Genomic DNA, 18,795 nt, shown 5'->3' with positions numbered 1-18,795 from the left:
TAAAACTCTTATTTTTATCTTTATTGACTTTTACTGTTGCGCTTTACTTTTTTTCTGTTTTGTTATTTTATTTATTCCTATTGTATCCTTTTATAAAGTACTTTGATTAATAAGTGATATATAAATAAGGCTTCATGGTACTATTATTATTACACATTTTGTTTGTACACATTGTGTCACGATTGGCCACCCTCCTGGCATCCATGTTTCCATGGTTTCCCTGTCGCATATGTTTTCCTTGACTACTTGTTGTTCCGTTTTTTGGTTTCGTTTTCTCCGCCCCTCGTATGTTCCTTTATTCCATTCTTGTTTTAGTTTTCGCTGTTCCTATGTTCACCTGTATCTGGTTAGTCTTTGATGGTCTTGGTTATTTAAGCCGCGTTTCGTTCCCTAGCTTGTCGGTTATTTTGTTAAGTTAGGTTTGTTCTGTCGTGTTTAGATTACGGTCGTCGTCCTTCCTTTTCCGTCTGTTTAGTTCGTGTGTTATTTCGCTTCAGTTTTTTCCCTTTGTCTCTGTTTATAAGCCTGCCGTGTTTTTCTTTCCCTAGCTCAATAAACCGCTTCCTGCATTTGCCGTCTGCCGCTCGCCTTGTTCCTGTTGGAACCGATACACTTTGCAAGCTGCTAACTGCATGTTTAGCGAATGCTATTTTATTTTAGTAATATTGTCACGTCACCCTCAGCCACCTTCCACTACAAATCCCAGAATCCCATACTCAACCCAGAAGACCAATCACCAACCAGGCACAGGCTACATTTCATCACACTATTAATCTCAGATGCGCCTCATTTCACCTGTCTATACGTGCGTAACAGACTCACTTTTTGTGAAGTATTGCCATTGTTGCTTGGTACAGTAAGTGTGTCTTGCTATTTCAGTGTTCCGACCCTGTTTTTCCTTTTGGATTTGTATGCTTGGTGTTTGATCCTTGCACATCTTTTACTTCATGTTTGTTGAAGCAATTTATTATTTATTTATTATTGAACTTGCATTAGTTATATCCACAAGCATTTGATCAGTTTTGCAACCTAACATTTATCAGTAATGTTAACCTAATGCTACACAACTATGGTGGCATAGTATATTTACATTTACAACATTTAGCAGAGGCTCTTATCCAGAGCGACTTACAAAAGTGTTTTGTCATTTACTCATAGAATACCTCCTAGTACAGTAGGTTAGAGACCATAATACCAATGAAGTAGAAAGCTGTTGAAATACAGGGATCAATGCTGATGCACTGATGATGTGCAAAGTACATAAGCTCAGACAAGGAGAGAAGAAAAAATACTGAAGAGCTTGCATCGATCAGATGCTGATTATTAAAATTTTCCTTTGTAGTAGGATAACTTCTCAGAACTTGGAAAGGAGAGACTTGTATGAGCTGAGGTCTGACTCTAGGTGAGTTTTCCTCCACCATATTTCTGCAGTCCTTAGTTCTCTCAGCAGAGTGTTTCAGCAGGAAGGTGGGGGAGATCTTGCAGGTCTAGAGGAGAGAGTGCACAGAAGATTCATTGATGAGGAGAGTGTAGAAATGAAAGTATTAGTAACTGTATCCAGAGAAAGAGAAGAAAGAGCATCAGAGTGAGGAAGGGTGGACGAAATAGTAGAAGTAAAGGATGATGGAGTGATGGAGCATAGATTGCAACAGAAGGATGAAGAACACATTGGGGAGGTAGGGATGGAAAGAGAAGGGAGGGAGAGAGAGGAGGATAGAAGGTGTTGGTCTGAGAGGTGGAGGGGGTGACTGTGATGTCCAATGTTGTGGTGATCCGGGTGAAAATCACGTCCAGAACATTGCCCACTCTCTGAGACAGGTTGAGGGTGAGGTCAAATGAGGTCAACAGCGGAAGGGTGCAGTAGGAATGTGGCTTGTCTGATGGAAGGTCGAAGTCACCAAAGAGAATGAATGGATTTCCTTCACTGGGGAATTGACTCAGGAGGACATCAAGCTTGTCAATGCAATGAAGTTATCTAGGGAACCTGGAGGGCGGTAGATGACAATGATGTGACGTTTGGTAGGGAAGTACAGGAAATAGGATGAAATTCAAAAGAAGGGAAGGAAAGTGGAGTGAAATGCTGCTGTTGTGACAATTGTAAACCTGTGCCACCACCCCTGCCAAGACACCCCAGAGAATGTGTGAATGAAAAGGCAGAGGACAGGAATCACTGAGTTCTCAGGGGTGATCCAGGTGTCTGTTAGAGTCAGGAAGTGTAGTGAGTGGAGGGATGCTAGGGCTGGACAGCAGATTGGCAATTCCAGAGCCATCCTTCCACCACTATCTGTGATTGTGCAGAATATTTAAAGTCATAGCATTTCACCAGACATTTGATTCCACATTTGCTATAGAAGCAGATGAAAATTATCTGCCTTTTCAAATGCTAACATGTCTAATTTCTTATAAGTGCTAGTGTTATTTGTGTGCTGGTTTATTATTATTATTATTATTATTATTATTATTAGCAATTGTGGTGACCTGGTAGCTTCCTGAAGGTTCCTTTTGAGACTTTCTTGATGGTACCAAGAGCTCAGATCACCACTGGTACCACTCATGTCTTGGTGCTCTACATTCTCCTAAGCCCCTTCTCCAGACCCTTATATTTGCTGACATTTTCAGCTTCCTTGATCTTAAGGTTCCTATCATCTGGGATTGCCACAGCTATCAGGAAGTACTGCTTACTTATTACTACTGTGTATTATGATCCTGTTTAGTATATTTATAAGGTTCATTATATATTTTATTATATATCTCAAGTTATGTAAAACAATGCCTTTATGATATCTAACAGAACACACCTAATTTATCCTTTCTATGATGGCTTGTTTAGGCATTGCTTGTTCATGTTCATTCACTAACCCCAAATTTAAACAGGACATAAATTGCAGTGTTTCTAATAAAAATTAGTGTATACGAACCTTGGTTTATATTAAGTTGACTGTAGGGTTTGACTTCTGAACCTTTATGATAGTAGGGTTAGAGAGAAATATACAATACAATAACTTTGCTGGGACTAATATATTTAATATAGACTATATATTTTTAACAGTTAAACAATTAAAACAAATCATTTCTCCATCGGGGTGCAGTACTGAGCCTTGAAGAATCGATGGACTTGCAAAAGGTATACAACTGCTATTAGTTAAATGACATTTCTGTGATTCTTACTTGATAATCGGAAAATCTACGTGTCTGCAGTCGATCGGATCTAACAATGTCGAACAGTTTCTAAGGATCATCATCTTTTTTCTGTAAATAAAAGTTTTCTTAGGCTGCAGCTGTACACACACATTTGGAAACCATCACTGACTGAGGATGTTAAAGAGATGACGCGGAAGTAATCGCTTCTACTTTTCGTAGAGTTCTCTGATGCATTTCCATGAACTGCGCTAAGTGCTGCATGTCGCGTAGACAGCTTCGATTTTGTGTATTGTTCGCCACTTGGCAATGCAAAATGAGGGCTGTATTTCTTGGAATACTTATTTTATTTAAATATGGCGTTTACGCGTTGGAGTACAACTTTGAAGGAGAAATTAGGAACTTTGTTGTTGGACAGGGTAAGGTGTACGTTGTTACCGACTCTCGCCTCCACCAGATGCGTCTCGATCTAGTAGAGGAAAAGTTTAAGGATTTACCAAACCATACACATCCAAACAAAGTTAATATTTTATTGCCTTTCGACGCTAATGGTACACTGATTGTCTGTGGAAGTGATACAAGTGGATATTGTGAGGTCCTCGATATAAATGACATAACCAAAACTATCTACAGAGAGGCTCTGTCAGTTGTACCATTAGTGGATAAATCATCGATGGCATTCCTTGTCGATTTTGATCAAAGTAACGGAGTACAATCCAGGGGTGCATATTTGTTGGTTGCCGGGGAGAATGAAGACAAGGCAAAAAAAGATACAGGGTGTAACTTCCAAGGAGGTGTAACCTTGTGGAATACTCTACACTCCCAGACGGGCGATATTTTCTCTACAACAGCCAGTGAACCAACCGACTCATGTGTTATAGTTAAGGATGTTGAGTGGGTGGACGGGTTTCAAACATCTTCGCACTCTCACTCGTACTTATTTCTCAACATTAAGTCTGCAACAGCACCGAGTGTTGTGCTCTTAAGGATGCATAACAGCCGCAAAAAATCAGAAATGACCAGATCCCTGAAAGGTGCGCGGTTACAGTGTTGTGAGGATAAACCCCGCCGCAAGCTCTTGTCCTCTGCCGTTATCTCCTCTGGGAGCCCTCTTTTATGGGTGGGAATATTCACTGCCCAAGAAGAGCACGATGACACTGCTTTGGCTATATTCGACATCAGCGATCCAGGAAACCAAGTTCCTTCAGATTTCGAATGTAATCCAAAGTGTGCAGAGGTAGGAAACACAAACGTACGATTCAAGTGTGCACGTTTGAGAAACATGATATTTACTGTGATTTGCATGCCTTAAACATTATCGTCAGAATTCCCATTCACAATATTTTAATCAGTAGTTGACATGTCTTTCTAAGTTTTTTCTGTGTCGTTTCTGCAGGTTAAAAGGGACAAGGTATTAAAGCCACAGTCTGAGGTTTTCAAACTTAGTTCAATGACCTCTGTGGCGGCACAAAAAAAAGGATCGTGGATTGTGCTGTACATTGGAACAGGAAATGGTCAGCTGATTAAGGTCTGTCTGCCTGCACCTCTTTTAATCTCTAATGGAATATATCTGTTATATGGCCAATCTATAACATCATTAAATAAAACCAATCATGACAGCAGTTAAAAGGATATCTGAAATGGAATGTATGTATCTTTTAATTCAATGATTTTCTATTGAAACATTATTTCTAGCTTGGTTTATCAAATAATATTTAGCACTGAAACAGTGCACTAAGGTTTTGTTGAACACTCTGATTACTTAATGCATAAGCTTGTGTACAGGTGATCCAGAGCAGAAATGTACAGAGACATTTTATTTGTATGTGGTTACTAAAAATAAGCAAAATATTTGCTGTTTATTTTATTTGTCTCTCTTGACCAGACATCAGAGATTGTGTTATTTATCTGTGTTTTCAGCTTGTATTGGATAAGTCTTTCAGACCGGGATGTATGAAGGTGCTATACAGATCTGATGATGACAGAATGCTGTTTTCCAGAATGCACTTTGACCCAGTGGATCATAAATACATCTACATAGCTTTGAGAAATCAAGTGAGTTGTAGAACCATGGAACCTTCCTCTAATGCTAACACATGTATTGTTAAAAATATCTTTCATACAGAGATTTTACAATGGAATTAATAGAGGTGAAACTATCTTGTAATAAATTATCCATGCAGAGTGTCCTGGAAGTATGTAATAAGTTCATTTATGAGCTCAAAGTATGAAAGCCAACTAAGTGACTGTGTTGCAGTTTGAGGAAACGTATGCACCATGATCAGATCATGTAAGAGTTCGTGTATGTTGCAGATCCGGCGAGTGGCAGTAACTCAGTGTGGCATGTACAGCACATTGAGACACTGCAGGTCCTCTCAGGACCCTCTCTGTGGCTGGTGTATGAAAACAAGCAAGTATGTTTCTCATCTACTCATACACATCTCTCATCTTGCATTATCATTAACTTTTGTTGTACTGTATGTAATATGCTGAGTCTTACAGTAACTATTTTACATGCTAAAACACTATCACTCCAAAAGTATCTGCAACAATTATAATTGTGCAATATGTTAATGCTGCTGCTGGATTGATATTTTTCCCAATCTTTGATATTCCACAAAGCCACATTCATGAGTTAGCAAGATAACCAACGATTATGCTTAATATTTAATTATTCTATATATTCAGCCAGCTCATTCATTACAGCAGCTACTCTACCATAATATCCTATAGCTTATAAGACATAATGTAAGGGGACTTTTACTTAAAGAAAGCAATGGTTTGCAGATATGTGTGCAGAAATGTAGTATTATCACTCCGTTTCCCCAACATATTATTCATATCAACTTTCAATAGGTTCTACAGGGCAACTATTTACTAAAATATTTTGTTAGAGGTGTGAGTGTGTAATAGACACCTCATTTTTATTTATTTTTTTGGAAGATACATAAACATGTTCTACTAATGTTCTTCAATCTGGTGTTTGCACAATGTTCATGAATCTGGTGGAAAGCTTTTGTGAGGGTCCATTTTACTTGTAATTTATTAGCAGTCTCTTTAGTTTTTGTAACGGTTTCATGAATGAGCCCATTGTGTGCAAATATACAAATACAAAACAACATAATACTTTGCAGTTGTGCTGGTTTGAAGATATACTGTACAGTAAGTAAAATTGGGGATAGATATTATGTACAAGTGTGCATATGGATTTATCACAGGATGCTAAGTATGCAGTAACAGCCCATATGGTCAAGTCTGCAGAGAGTAACAGAATTACAATAAAATTCAGTGGGCATATATGAGGGTTCCAACTGGTCATAGAATTTCTGGAATATCATGGAATTAAAAACTCTATTCCCAACATGAAAAGTCAGGGGATTTGATAATTTTTTGATAAAGTCATGGAATTATTTATGTAGCTTCCTTAGACTCTGATTGACATTTGATCAAAATGTTATATTTTGACACATGTCCCTTACGGTGTGAGTGGGTGCTATGGTTACTTGATGCTTTTGTGTCCATTTAACAAAGGTGGCCTGTTTTTTGGTTCATTATGTAAATGATGTCAAATTACAACATTCTGCATTTACTTTGTTTAATTTAAATATCCAATGAGTTGGTGCACAGACCAAAAAACAAGAACCAACAGTATATTTATTTCCTCATTTGGGCCATTTTAGATGCTCTACCCAGGATGAGTGTTCAAATTCTACTTGGATCTCAATTCCAGATTCTTTTCAGAAAGAGCTGATTTCTTTTCAGGTGGCAAAGCACACTGAAAATGTAAGTTACATATTTTTGTTAAAGCCAAATCTGTTTTTTGTTTCCAGGAAACTCAAGAAATTTGACTAAACTGACTTTATTTGTATTAAATTGTTAATTTTTGTAATTTACTTAGTAAAAGTTTATTTATATATCCTTTTGGTATCTTTAACTATTTGCTCATTCAGCTCAATATGACTCTTCACCTGAGTGTGAGTGCCACAGGACATCTTCCCTTATCATGCACCTTCAAGAGTGGAAGTAAGGATCTGTGTGACAGCCTTCCTACTGCAGTCTTCCCCAAGTGTTCATGTAGTTTCTCCAGCCAGGACTTGCCATCTAAAGGTCAGTCTTTTTCCAGTTCAGACTATCAGATATCATGACTCACTTGAAGGATACACTAAAGAAGGAGCATGTGCTTTTCATGATCATTACTGTTATTGAGCTGTATTCAGTTAACTATAATTGATATTTATAGGCATGTTTAAATTTTCTTATAAAGCCTAAATAGTTCAGTATGTACATTATCACAGAGTTATGAAATAACGGTCCTAAAGTGGTTCTAAGTATTCAAGAATATACAGTAATATCCAGATATTATTTGATGCAGGACACAAGAAAATAAACAGTATTCATGAGACATTTTTCAATACCAATAACATTTATTTATTCATCCAGAAAATATTATGTTTTCAATGTCCAGGACGCCAAGTCATAGCAACTGTCACTATTGGAGATGAGACTCTCACAGAAAGCCTGAAACTGAGAAATTGCCCAGACATCTCAGAGAGCTCACCATATGCTAAGTAAGAGCACCCAAATCATTTCAAAACTCTCTCTTACCTGTAGTGGCCCTAGGGGGTCATTGAAGTAGTTATTTTACTTGGAAAAATGTTCACAAATTAAAAATGTAGTCTATGTTTAGTTTACAAAATATGAAATATCCTTGATTACGTTCAGCAGGAAATAGTTAAAACAGATTAAAACTGTTAAATCCTGTTAAAACTTTGCTGATCAAGTTTGTACAAGTTTGAACAGTGCTATGGTTTAATATAAGTCACCATTTTGTTGTGTGGTACTGGCTGGCCCAACAAGTTTAAATATTAAATTACTCTTTTTGTAACTAAAACATGGAAACTTGTATAAGTAAAGGTATGTAGGAAATCTGTGTGATCTCACATTGTGTATGTCTGATGACTAGCTGTCAGGTTCAGGTGTTCAGATGAGGTTCAGCAGGGTTGTGTGTGTTGTATGTTCCAGTGTACTGCCTATGACTTGTTGACTAGTTCAGGTGTTCAGATGAGGTTCAGCAGGGTTGTGTGTGTTGTATTTTCAGGTGCACTGCCTGTGTCTCATCTGGGTGTCACTGGAACTCCAGTAACCAGACATGTACCTGGAATCATGGGTCTGCACCACAGGTGCACATAGAGGTAGGATCATGTAATCTATTCACAGGTGCACATAGAGGAAGGATCATGTAATCTATTCACAGGTGCACATACAGGAAGGATCATGTAATCTATTCACAGGTGCACATACAGGAAGGATCATGTAATCTGTTCACAGGTGCACATACAGGTAGGATCATGTAATCTATTCACAGGTGCATTCAGCGAACAGTTCATTTAAGGGCACACGCACATGACGACTATTTCTTAATGCTTAAGGTCTTAATTTTGTTATTTCTATTCAGTTTTTATGTTTATTATTCTTAATTTTCTATATTTAATTCCCAGTGACATGATGATGTAGTTAATTTTTGTTTTAAATCATATTTCTACTTCATAACACTGAGACAGCTAAATACTGATTTAAGTAAAATAACACCATTAGTGCTGACTTTAGCACTGCCTTTCACACTGTTGACCATAATGTACTTAAGCTTGCCTTTTGGTTTTTAATGTAATAGAGTACCGCTGAAAACCAGGTTACATTGACATACAACAGTAACTTATGTAATATAAAGACCGTTATGTCTTTTTAGAATTTCTACCATTAAATGTATTGGTAATTGGTTATTTCGTCCAGTGAATGAATGCATTGATGCATTTATTTGAGTATACCTGAATAAGATAGCAGTTGCCAACTGAAACAGTGTTTCTTTTAACAATCGCAAACAAACCTCCAATAAAATGTTCTGTTTTAAAAAAAAAAAAAAGAAAAAAGTTTGGCATTTTTGAATGTTGTGATTTGAATTGAGTGACAAATAAAATACAGTTGACTTGCTTTTTTGTTATTGTTTTCCTTCTCTGTAGGATATGTGTAAACAACTAACTGCTAGGAAGAACTACACAGTAAGTAAAGAGTCTCATACACTGTATCGGCGGAAAGATCTGTGTGTGTCTGAGGAAAGTGGGGGCCTTGAAAAGGGAAATGGACTCCAGAAGACATTTGTGTTCATAAATCGAGTAGCAAGTCTTCTTGCACAGGATAATTTGTTTGATTTAGAACACGAAACACAGAATGACTCATGCTTTTTGTATTTGTAAGAATTTCTTTACATTTTTTTTCTGTCTAAGACCAACATTGTTGATGTTGATTAGTTATGTACATAATGAGGCAAGCATGCAATGTAAAATTCTGTAGGCGTCATCGTTTCATTAACAGTGCATCAAACAGCCAGTATCAATGCAGGAAGTCTGTAGGCGGTGCATCAGATGGCCAGTATCAAACACTTCTTCTGTTCATGTTCTTTATTAGCCAGAGATCATTTCTCTGTGGCCTAGTCAGGTCTCTTTTCATGGCAAAAACAATGCAGTGATGAAGGGGAAAAATCTGGAACAAGTTGTGAAAATTCGCTTCCAAGGAATCATGGCCTGCAATCCAACGGAGTGAGTGTTACAGGTGGTGTGTGTATTGGTGTGTATAGAGACACATTTGTTGTTTTTTTTAATTTATTCTTGCTGTTTAACTCCCCAGGTCTCCGCTGTTAAAGCGCTCCACTGACACTCTGAGGTTCAACATTCCAAGAGGAAATAAAGGCGCTGTCAGGGTGTGTGTGGTGACAGCAGACGGGAGTTGTCATAGCAACGCCACCATCACCTACGGCTCCCAGCCCACGTGTACTGGACTGCAGCCTATAAATACATGGGCCAGGTAAAGCACAGTGAAAATCTCTGACGGTCATAATGTAACGCGGAGCGATCACAAACTGGACGCATACGCTGAGGAGCGCGAGATATATTAAGTGCAAATCCGCAATCAGAGTCGTTACAGGGGTCCAGGGTCAATGAGCCAACACAGAGAGCAGCAAGGTACAGGATAAATAAAAAGAAACAAAACACACGATGACAAAAAAGGGATGCAGGCTATAACGAATAACACGACTTACATAAGCAGGGATGTGCACAAATAACTAGGACAAGCAAACACAACGAAAGCTAGATTAAAAATAGCAAGGCCTGGATTACAATGGCCAGAAAAAGACAAAGCTATGGTTTAAATGCATGCTATAAACTAGACACAGGTGATACAAATGAAAGGCAGAGAAAATGAAAAATGGAAGCAAAACAAAGACATGAGACGGAAATGATGGAGGCAGAGACGCTAAGAGGGGCCATTCATGACACATAACACCAAAACCATACCAAAAATGTTAAGGAGAACAATACAAAGAAACAGTTTCCCGCTAAAATATGTAATTAAAATTTAATTTATTTTTGTCTAAAAATACGTATATCTTTTTTATCAAAACTGAGTACCATTAAAAGTGGACTTAAGCAGCATTTTATATTTTTGGGTTGAGAAACATCAAACAGTCTCATAGTACAACGGTATTACACTATACATGTAAATAGTCTGTACCATTTTGAAGAGATACACCAATGCAAACATTTGTCAAGAACCTGAAAAGTTTGAAATTAAAAAAAAGCACAGTTTGGTGAACTTTCTTGGAGTCTATTGGCTGAATACTTCAAAGATGAGACTGAATGAAACGTAAAGAAAAGCTCACTTTCCAAGGAACCCTTCGAATTGGCTAGCTTTACTGGGCTGTGGCAAACTGAAAATGATGACAATATTCTTTTGTTCTTACTGTAGAAACAAAAAGGACAGATCTCATGCTTAGGGCAGCTGCTCCCTTCCACTTCTACCAGTGCTGCAGCGAAATGTACTTTCCTGGTTTCACTTCTCTTCCCCATACAGTCATGTCATGCTTGTGCACAGCTTGCTGTGTTTTCAAATGGTAACAATACCACCAAGTGTACTCAACCCTGTTAAGTGCATTAAGCCTAAAGACTGTATATATACAGTATTATACGTGCGTCATACGTCAGTTGTTGGGGGGGTGGTAAAAAAATTGTAAATTGTAAATTGTAAATTTGTGAGTGTGAACACTAAGCACTAAACACTAAACCAAGGGAACCAAATTACAAGTATGAACACACTCTAAGTGTTTAACATTTGTCATTCAGTGGTAAACGGCAGATCCACGTACTGGGGACCAATTTGGAGTATGCGGAGACTGTTCATTTATCCTCGAAAGAGATTATACTCAACTCAGCCAACAAGGTATGAAATGGTGCTCAACCCTCAGAATAAGTTGAGGACAGTTGACTCTTGTTTGCTATTTAAAGCTGCTGTAACTGATTTTAAAAGTTCTTCCAAAGGAGTCCACTTCATCCCTTCAATCCTACATCCTCCATCGTAACCTTTCTCAGAAGCCCACCACCACTCCAAAGACATATACACTTTGTGTGCCTACTTATTGTCTTCTATTGTGTTGAGCTTTTTAGTTACTAATTATAGGGCAGTCACCAAGATTTTTATTTCTCAGAACAACTACTTTAGAGCAACGACTAAGATGTAAATACATTTTAGCAAAAGCTTTATTACAATAAATTTCTAATAAATAACTAAGATGTAACATGTACATTCAGTACTAAAATCTGGGTACAGGCATCTTATAAATTACTTATTGCAGATGTATGAGCAAATATCTTTGAAAAGATCTGTAATAAAGATCTGTAAAGATCAGTAATAAAAACATGCATCTGAAACAGGAGAAATATGAGTATGTATGCAGTGTTGTCTAAAACCACTCTTTCTCGGTCAAGTTTACAGTCACCACAATGACAAAACAATTGATTAATTAATTCTATGTTTTGTAATTATAATTAAGTAGTTAATATAATGCATTTGCAATATAATTAAAGAATGTATTATTAGCACACAGTTTCCACTGTCACCTAATGTATTACAAACCATATTCCCTCAATTATAAACTATAATTTCTTTTCCTTATATATTGTGCTAGCTGCAGGTAATACTATGCTTCTATAGATTATAGTTCATAGAATTAAGTCTAGCTTTTTAACCATCCTTCCAGTCCTTTTGGTTCCACTCTGACAATATGAGAGAATACCAGGCACTAGGGCCATTCAATTTATCACTCGGAGTGGGAAACATAACAGTGCCCTGCGCAGAAACTCTCTACTACCACCCAGATCCAGAATTCACCAGCTTTGGTACATCTCTGGTTGACAATGATGTGCTCATCACCATACAGGTAAGGCACCATTTGCAACTTTCTTTTCAGATATACATGCTGTTGTAACTGCACTGCAAATCATAAAGTTCCAAGACCATCTTTGGAGTATTTTAATTCAGATTAAAGTGCTTGCTCTTCTCTAGCAAGCCTGATTATACTTACTCTTCCTTTGTAACAAAGATAGAGTTTTTGTGTTTTGTCATGTGACGTTTTTGTGTTTCTCTCTCTTTCTCTCTCTCTCTCTCTCTCTCTCTCTCTCTTTCTCATGTTCTCTGTCAAGAAAAAAGAAGACAGGTTGAATTTAAGTATGAAGGAGGTGAATGTGTTAGGGCTGCAGAAGGAGAAGCCATTTCCGTGTTTGATACTAGACATTAAGTCCACCACTGTCCTTTGTAAGATTGTTGGAGGAAAGGCAGTCAGCGTGGACTCACTGAGGGTAAGGCTGTTTAGTTTGTCATCATTTTACCATTGACTGTAATGTTCCCATTATGGTCCTGTTTGAGCATCTTGTACTATTAAAAGTGTGAGCAACTCTGAATATTGCATTTTTCATTTAACATAAATCTTTTTGTAAACAATTGTATATATTTTTTCTCATGACGCAAATCATTCTTAATGCAGTTTCAAGCAAATATCTCAGCTAGTTACAGAAAAACTATTTGACTTCTTTCATGTTTTTCAGATTGCATTTGGCAATGACACTAAAACTTTAGAGATGACCCAAAGTGCTACAAAATTTTTGTATATACTTGTCATATTAATCATTTTGATTCTTCTTGGTGCTATTGGTAAGTACTGAGCTGATAGAGAGTTTTAGATTTGATTCTTTCAAACTTGTTTTTTGGTAACTTGGCCATATGGATGCTTAGTTAAATTATGTATGTGTGTACATTTTGTGTAGCTGGAGTATGGATCCATCGTAAGAGCCAGAGACAGATGAGTGCCAGAATGAATGTGCGTCTGGAACAGCTTGAGAGTGAAATTAGAAATGAGATCAGACAAGGTCAGTCACCTAGAATACACTAATGGAACAACATATGACATATTGATATGCAGTCTGTCCGGAAGAAAGCCTAGGGTTTGTCCCAGTTCATAGCCCTTAGGAGTCTGGTCTATTTTGGCCACTTTTGAATACTTTAAATAATATTTACTATGCTAGTGTGTGGTGTATTTCTTTCAGCACATCACCACCTATATAATATAGATGGGTGATTTTTTCACTTTGACATACTTTATCAACATATTGTACCCAGAAACACACAAAACACATAAAATCAGATTTGAAAAATGATGTTTTTTTACTATTCAAAACCACAAACAAACTCAATGAAATATTTTAAAGACTGACAATGAAAACACAGGTTGCAAATGTGAATATGTAATTGTAAAACCGAGATAAAATCAAATATGCAACTACATATACAAATATATATATACTACAATATACAATTACATTAGTTGTATATAGTTTCTACTTGGTCTGTCATCAGCAAACAACTAGAATGGTGTTTCAAGCTTGCACTTTTAATGAGGATTGACAGCAATGTTCAATTTGCACTTTCAACAAAAATTGACAGCAATGTTCAACTTGACTGTGTTTTTATGATGTGCTGCCTTGAACCAGTCATGTGGCTTGTTCACGTGTGATCAGTGACTCTGGAGTATGGAAGGGCACAACAATCTGGGGTTTTTTTTAAGTAAAGAGCTGTTGTAGTTCCTTAAACTGCAGTCTACAGAAGTGGTTTATTTTTGCTTTTCTGTTGTATGCAGGGTTTGTGGACTTGCAGACAGAGAAATCAGACCTGATTGAAAATGTTGGAGCTATACCCTTCCTTGATTATAAACATTTTGCTTTGAAAATATTCTTTCCTGAGGTTTGTGGTTATACATCTTATCTATTATTTGAAATTATCACTCTGTGTATGAATTGGTGAATTACTCAACACTTTTATTCGTTTTGTCTTTAGAGTGGACCTTTAGCAAGTTTAATGGTTAAAGACATTAGCCAGGTGAGATACCTATCACTGTAAAGCCTGTTAACTCATTTAAACCTCTTAAATAATGGATTTATTAATTTAGCCTTTTTTTCTAATGATGATACCATCCAATTGATTTTACCAAATTAGTTCAAATGATTCACATTTAGTGTCTGATGACTTCTGTTTTGTTTACTATTTTAAAAATTAGGACTTGACTGATGTTCTGACTAAATAAACTTTCATGGGATTTTTTAAAATGAATTCACGTATGCAGGTAATGCAGCTCAAGTCAGTGTGTGGGGCAGGACAAGTTTGGCACTGGTTAAGGTTTCAGAGCTTGTGGAGCATTGTGAGTTTGAGCAGATGTGTGCATTCTGCCTGTGTGTTGCTGGTGGTGTGTTGAATCAGCTTGCGAATATGGAGCTTGATGAGAGATGCCAGGCCCTCTCCGCTCTGATCCGAAATCAGATGTTCCTCACTTGTTTCGTCCATACACTGGAGGAGCAAAATAACTTTACCATAAAGGACAAGTGAGTCTTACACCTTGGGATACAAATACATGCTCCCAAATGTTGAAAGAGCTAGTGAGGGAACTAGTAGTAAATTACTTTTATGATTGCTTCCTTTGATTTTTCGGTTGTATTATGCTTTAATTTGCCTCATTTTAACTTTTGTTTTAAGTTTCATTTTAATCATTTTTTGAGATGCTGCTAAGCTAACAGGGAGTGAAGGTCTTGTTGATTGTGTACTCCCTGACTCTTTGCTTCCCAATGTCTCTCAGGTGTGCAGTGGCATCACTGTTAACGGTAGCTCTGCACAATGACCTGCCATACCTGACACAGGTGATGGAGGACCTCCTGGAGAGCCTGATGGATCAGCCCAGCAATGCCCAGCCCAAACTCTTGCTACGCCGCACAGAGTCCATTGTAGAAAAGATGCTCACCAATTGGATGTCTATCTGTCTATATGGCTTTCTGAGGGTTAGTATTGCCACCTAAGGAAATATAAAAAAGCTAGATCTGATTGGACTCCCTTTTCTATCCTAAAATCAGTGAAATTACCCCACAGAGTGGCCAGCCATCCCTTAATTTGACTTGACCGTTTACCAGCTAGGCTAAACCAGCCAGTACTGTCCTCTAGGTAGCTAATGTAGCTAACATTATTATCAGAATGCTCAAGTCTATAGCCTACTATTAGTCTACATATTATTAGAACTACTATTATCAATATCTCACCTGTATCAGTCTGAACCAAATCCATATGAACTAGTAAATCGGTAGACGGTCTGAAGCTTTAAGCCAACTAAGATATCTTTTCGGTACCGTTTTGTGTCTTGCAACCCTGTAAAGCCTTTATTCCAGGGTTTTCAGGCTTATTTGTCGTGCAACACCCTATGCAGCATCCAGAAGTGCTCAGTGTAAATCAGCAGAAAGCACAGAATTGCTTCTGCACTGCGTCGATGTGGCAGAAATGCTTTGTCTCAGATTCTCAGCATTTTCCACACATACAATGAAAATTAAGTCACAAAATGTGTATGCATGCGCTGAATCAGCTCCTCAAACAGGCCTGGTACAGCATAGCTAAACTTAACTACATTTAACCCTCTGGTCTACATCTCTCGCCTTCAATCATGCCATCATCTTTGCTTACTGTCTGGTTGACAGATAAGGTTGCAAATTCATCTTTTGGTTGCTTATCTGTAAATGCAGGGTATGTATTTGTGTCCTTACATGTGTGTGTGCATATGTGTGTCTGTGTATATGTTCCCTTCACAGGAATCAGTTGGTCAGCCTCTGTTCCTGTTGGTGTCTGCCCTGACCCAACAGATTTCACAAGGACCGGTGGATGCGGTGACTGAGAAAGCTCTGTACACGCTGAATGAAGACTGGCTCCTTTGGCAGGCTCAGGACTTTAACTTCAGTCCCCTGGTTTGCACCTTCTCTTCTTCTGCTTTATGCTTTTTTTCAGAAATGACCTGACATTATTTATTTTATATATCACACACTCACACAGGTAGAGAATAATAGAGTATAAGTACTCCCCTACTAAAATACTCAATTAATGAATATTTTAAGTACTGTTCAGTATTCATACATTACTTGTTTGTTTAATGAGACTTTGAATTTTATTAAAAACAACAGTTTAAAGAAATTAATGAAACTTTTGTAGTACTGCCAAGTTTTACATATTGAATGTCATTACATGCATCTCAGGAAGTTGCTGACCTGCCGATCACAGAATAGCCCCTCGCACTGCAAAATGGTTGCATGCTGAACGTGTCAATTAGAAACTTGTGCAATGTGCTGTTACTTTGTTTCCTGCACAAGGAACATTTCTCAATCACTGCCTAGACTCCTTCTTACAGGAAAGGGGCAGCTCCCATAGCCACTCTCCAGAACTAAACAACATGCATCTGGCTTTCAATATCAAGTTTTCTATGTTGGGCAATCTATGTGTTGAGATCATTTTGCTCAGTTAACATTTTTTCTCTGAGCAACAGTTTCATTGAAACTTAGCTAGTGTCACAGTATACTTGTGTTCATATAGGCCAATGTCAGATTAATTACCTGAAGAATTTGATACTCTGAACTGCTTTAAAATACTAGGCTGTACATGGAGTCTTGCGCTTCTGCACTGTCCAGTACAAGTACAATTGCCCCCTCCCTCCCTCAAATCTACTCTCTTTAGTGCTCAGCTAAACAGTGTATAGACAGAATTAAAATGCAATTTAACCACCATTCAGAAGTAAACTATGTTGTTGTGCAGCCAGTGTGATTGCTAGGTTAGTTATTTATGCCTTAATATGACCATGATGGTGTGCTTCACCTCACCTTCTACAGAAGCTGAAGGTGCTGTTTGCTGTGGGCACAGAGGGAGAAGTCAGCGAACCACTGGAGGTCAAAGCTCTGACCTGTGACACAATAGAACAAGTGAAGGACAAGATCCTGCAGACCTTCCAGCGCAAGTTTGGCTTCTCATATACTAAACAGCTCAGAGATATTGACATCGGTTAGTATGCTTGCAGGCCATTCCACTCAATTCTGGGGGTTATATTCACATAGTGAATTTCAATTTGAATCAGTGAATTTGAATTATGGAAATTCAATTTGAATTTGAAAATTTGAAGATCTATTACACCAACATGAACATTTTGACAAGCAAGTTTGTAATTAAGTAGGTCTATACCAGATTTATTGTGTATGTTGTGCATTTTAATTTAAATTTATTGCAACTACTGCTTGATACTATTAAACAAAATCTCCTTTTACCTTTATAATCTCCCTCTGTTTACTTTTTTTAAGCTAAAAATATCAGTTTGTTTTCGTGCTTTCGTGTCTGTGTCCCTTTACTTCCTTTCTCCACCCCGTCCGTTCCTTCATTTCAGTCACGGTTCTCCCTGTTCATATTAGTGCTTCATTCTTTTGGTTATTTAAGCCCATGTTAAGCTCATGTTTCCCATGTTGTCTGTTATTTTGGTAAGCTTGGTAATTCTGCTCATGCGTGGAGTCGTCATATTTGCATACTTAGTTCGTGTGTTACTTTGCTTCAGTATTCTCCCCTTGTCTCTGTTTATTAGCCTTCTGTATTTTTGTTACCCTCGCTCACTAAGTAGCCTCCTGCATTTGTGTTCTGCCTCTTGCTTTGTCCCTGTTATAACATTACAGAATAACAGCCAGCTAATGAGAATGCAGCAGGAGGGCCTCGTTAAGTCACGTCGTGGTGCGTCCACTTCAGTTCAGCCGCCTTCACACCCCGCCGCGAGGGAGACTGGTCTGCTCCCAGAAAAAGATTTGGATTATATCAAAGCTCTGCTCTCTAGGGTTAAGGATGGGAAGCCTTTGGTTTTACCCCCACTTATGGCCACCCCCAAGTGAGCATGATGGGGAGGACAAGTCAGATTTATTATGCAGTGCCTCATATACGTTTGGAAACCGACCTGCCCTAATCCCCCTCAAACTAGTAAAAGTACTGTTTATGAAAACCTTTACTCACGGGAAAGCACTAGAGTGAGCTGAAAATGCTTCAGCACAGAGCTCAAGAGGCTAGGACATTGGAAGGGTTCCTCCAGCTGTTAACAGCACGATTTGCTGCCACCCCACCAAATCCACCTTCTGTAGCTACTCCTCTCTCAGCCACCCAGCCAGAGAGACGCCGCCCAGCCGGTCCCTGCCTCCGGCGGGAGAGACACCGCCCAGCCGGTCCCTGCCTCCGGCGGGAGAGACGCCATCCGTCCTTATCCAGTTCCTGTTCCCAGCAGGAGAGGCATCGCCCGTCTCCGTCAGGACACCCGTTGCCGTCAGTCCTGTTCCTGTTCCCGGCCTAGCGGAGGCCGCCCAGCCTGTTCTCACTGCCCGAGATGTAACTCAACCTGTTCCTGTGTCCTGTGTCAAGTCCGTTCCTGTAGCTGCGCCCCCGGACCTTCCTGCA

At 38.4% G+C, this 18,795-nt stretch overlaps 1 protein-coding gene and 1 long non-coding RNA gene across 3 annotated transcripts in view; one reads left to right on the top strand and one right to left on the bottom strand.

The window, feature by feature from the left end:
• Positions 1–238: 238 nt before the first annotated feature.
• Positions 239–18,795, top strand: part of plxnc1 (plexin C1) — a 29,698-nt gene continuing 11,141 nt past the window's right edge. Inside the window, exons 1-23 of one of the 2 annotated variants that reach the window (XM_081712532.1) lie at positions 239–4,375; positions 4,535–4,666; positions 5,059–5,193; positions 5,452–5,552; positions 6,819–6,921; positions 7,089–7,245; positions 7,604–7,706; positions 8,237–8,330; positions 9,156–9,194; positions 9,601–9,731; positions 9,820–9,996; positions 11,313–11,409; positions 12,227–12,406; positions 12,669–12,824; positions 13,071–13,176; positions 13,290–13,391; positions 14,159–14,262; positions 14,356–14,397; positions 14,776–14,897; positions 15,149–15,347; positions 16,143–16,295; positions 17,208–17,376; positions 18,033–18,427. In XM_081712532.1, the coding sequence (XP_081568658.1) occupies positions 3,380–4,375; positions 4,535–4,666; positions 5,059–5,193; positions 5,452–5,552; positions 6,819–6,921; positions 7,089–7,245; positions 7,604–7,706; positions 8,237–8,330; positions 9,156–9,194; positions 9,601–9,731; positions 9,820–9,996; positions 11,313–11,409; positions 12,227–12,406; positions 12,669–12,824; positions 13,071–13,176; positions 13,290–13,391; positions 14,159–14,262; positions 14,356–14,397; positions 14,776–14,897; positions 15,149–15,347; positions 16,143–16,295; positions 17,208–17,376; positions 18,033–18,037 (3,603 nt within the window). In that variant the 5' untranslated portion in view covers positions 239–3,379 and the 3' untranslated portion in view covers positions 18,038–18,427. Of the gene's footprint in view, positions 4,376–4,534; positions 4,667–5,058; positions 5,194–5,451; positions 5,553–6,818; positions 6,922–7,088; positions 7,246–7,603; positions 7,707–8,236; positions 8,331–9,155; positions 9,195–9,600; positions 9,732–9,819; positions 9,997–11,312; positions 11,410–12,226; positions 12,407–12,668; positions 12,825–13,070; positions 13,177–13,289; positions 13,392–14,158; positions 14,263–14,355; positions 14,398–14,775; positions 14,898–15,148; positions 15,348–16,142; positions 16,296–17,207; positions 17,377–18,032; positions 18,428–18,795 lie in introns of those variants that run through there. The other variant, XM_035520840.2, reaches the window with a different exon arrangement.
• On the bottom strand, positions 16,193–18,001 carry LOC118240437 (uncharacterized). Its single transcript, XR_014123203.1, has 3 exons — positions 17,637–18,001; positions 17,199–17,278; positions 16,193–16,324 (listed from the first exon to the last, which is right to left on the bottom strand). It is a non-coding gene; the product is annotated as an uncharacterized LOC118240437 (long non-coding RNA).

The sequence above is a fragment of the Electrophorus electricus genome, chromosome 4 (genome assembly GCF_041902795.1).
Source record: "Electrophorus electricus isolate QZ-2024a chromosome 4, ASM4190279v1, whole genome shotgun sequence".
Taxonomy (NCBI): domain Eukaryota; kingdom Metazoa; phylum Chordata; class Actinopteri; order Gymnotiformes; family Gymnotidae; genus Electrophorus; species Electrophorus electricus.
This window is presented reverse-complemented; position numbering and strand designations above follow the sequence as displayed.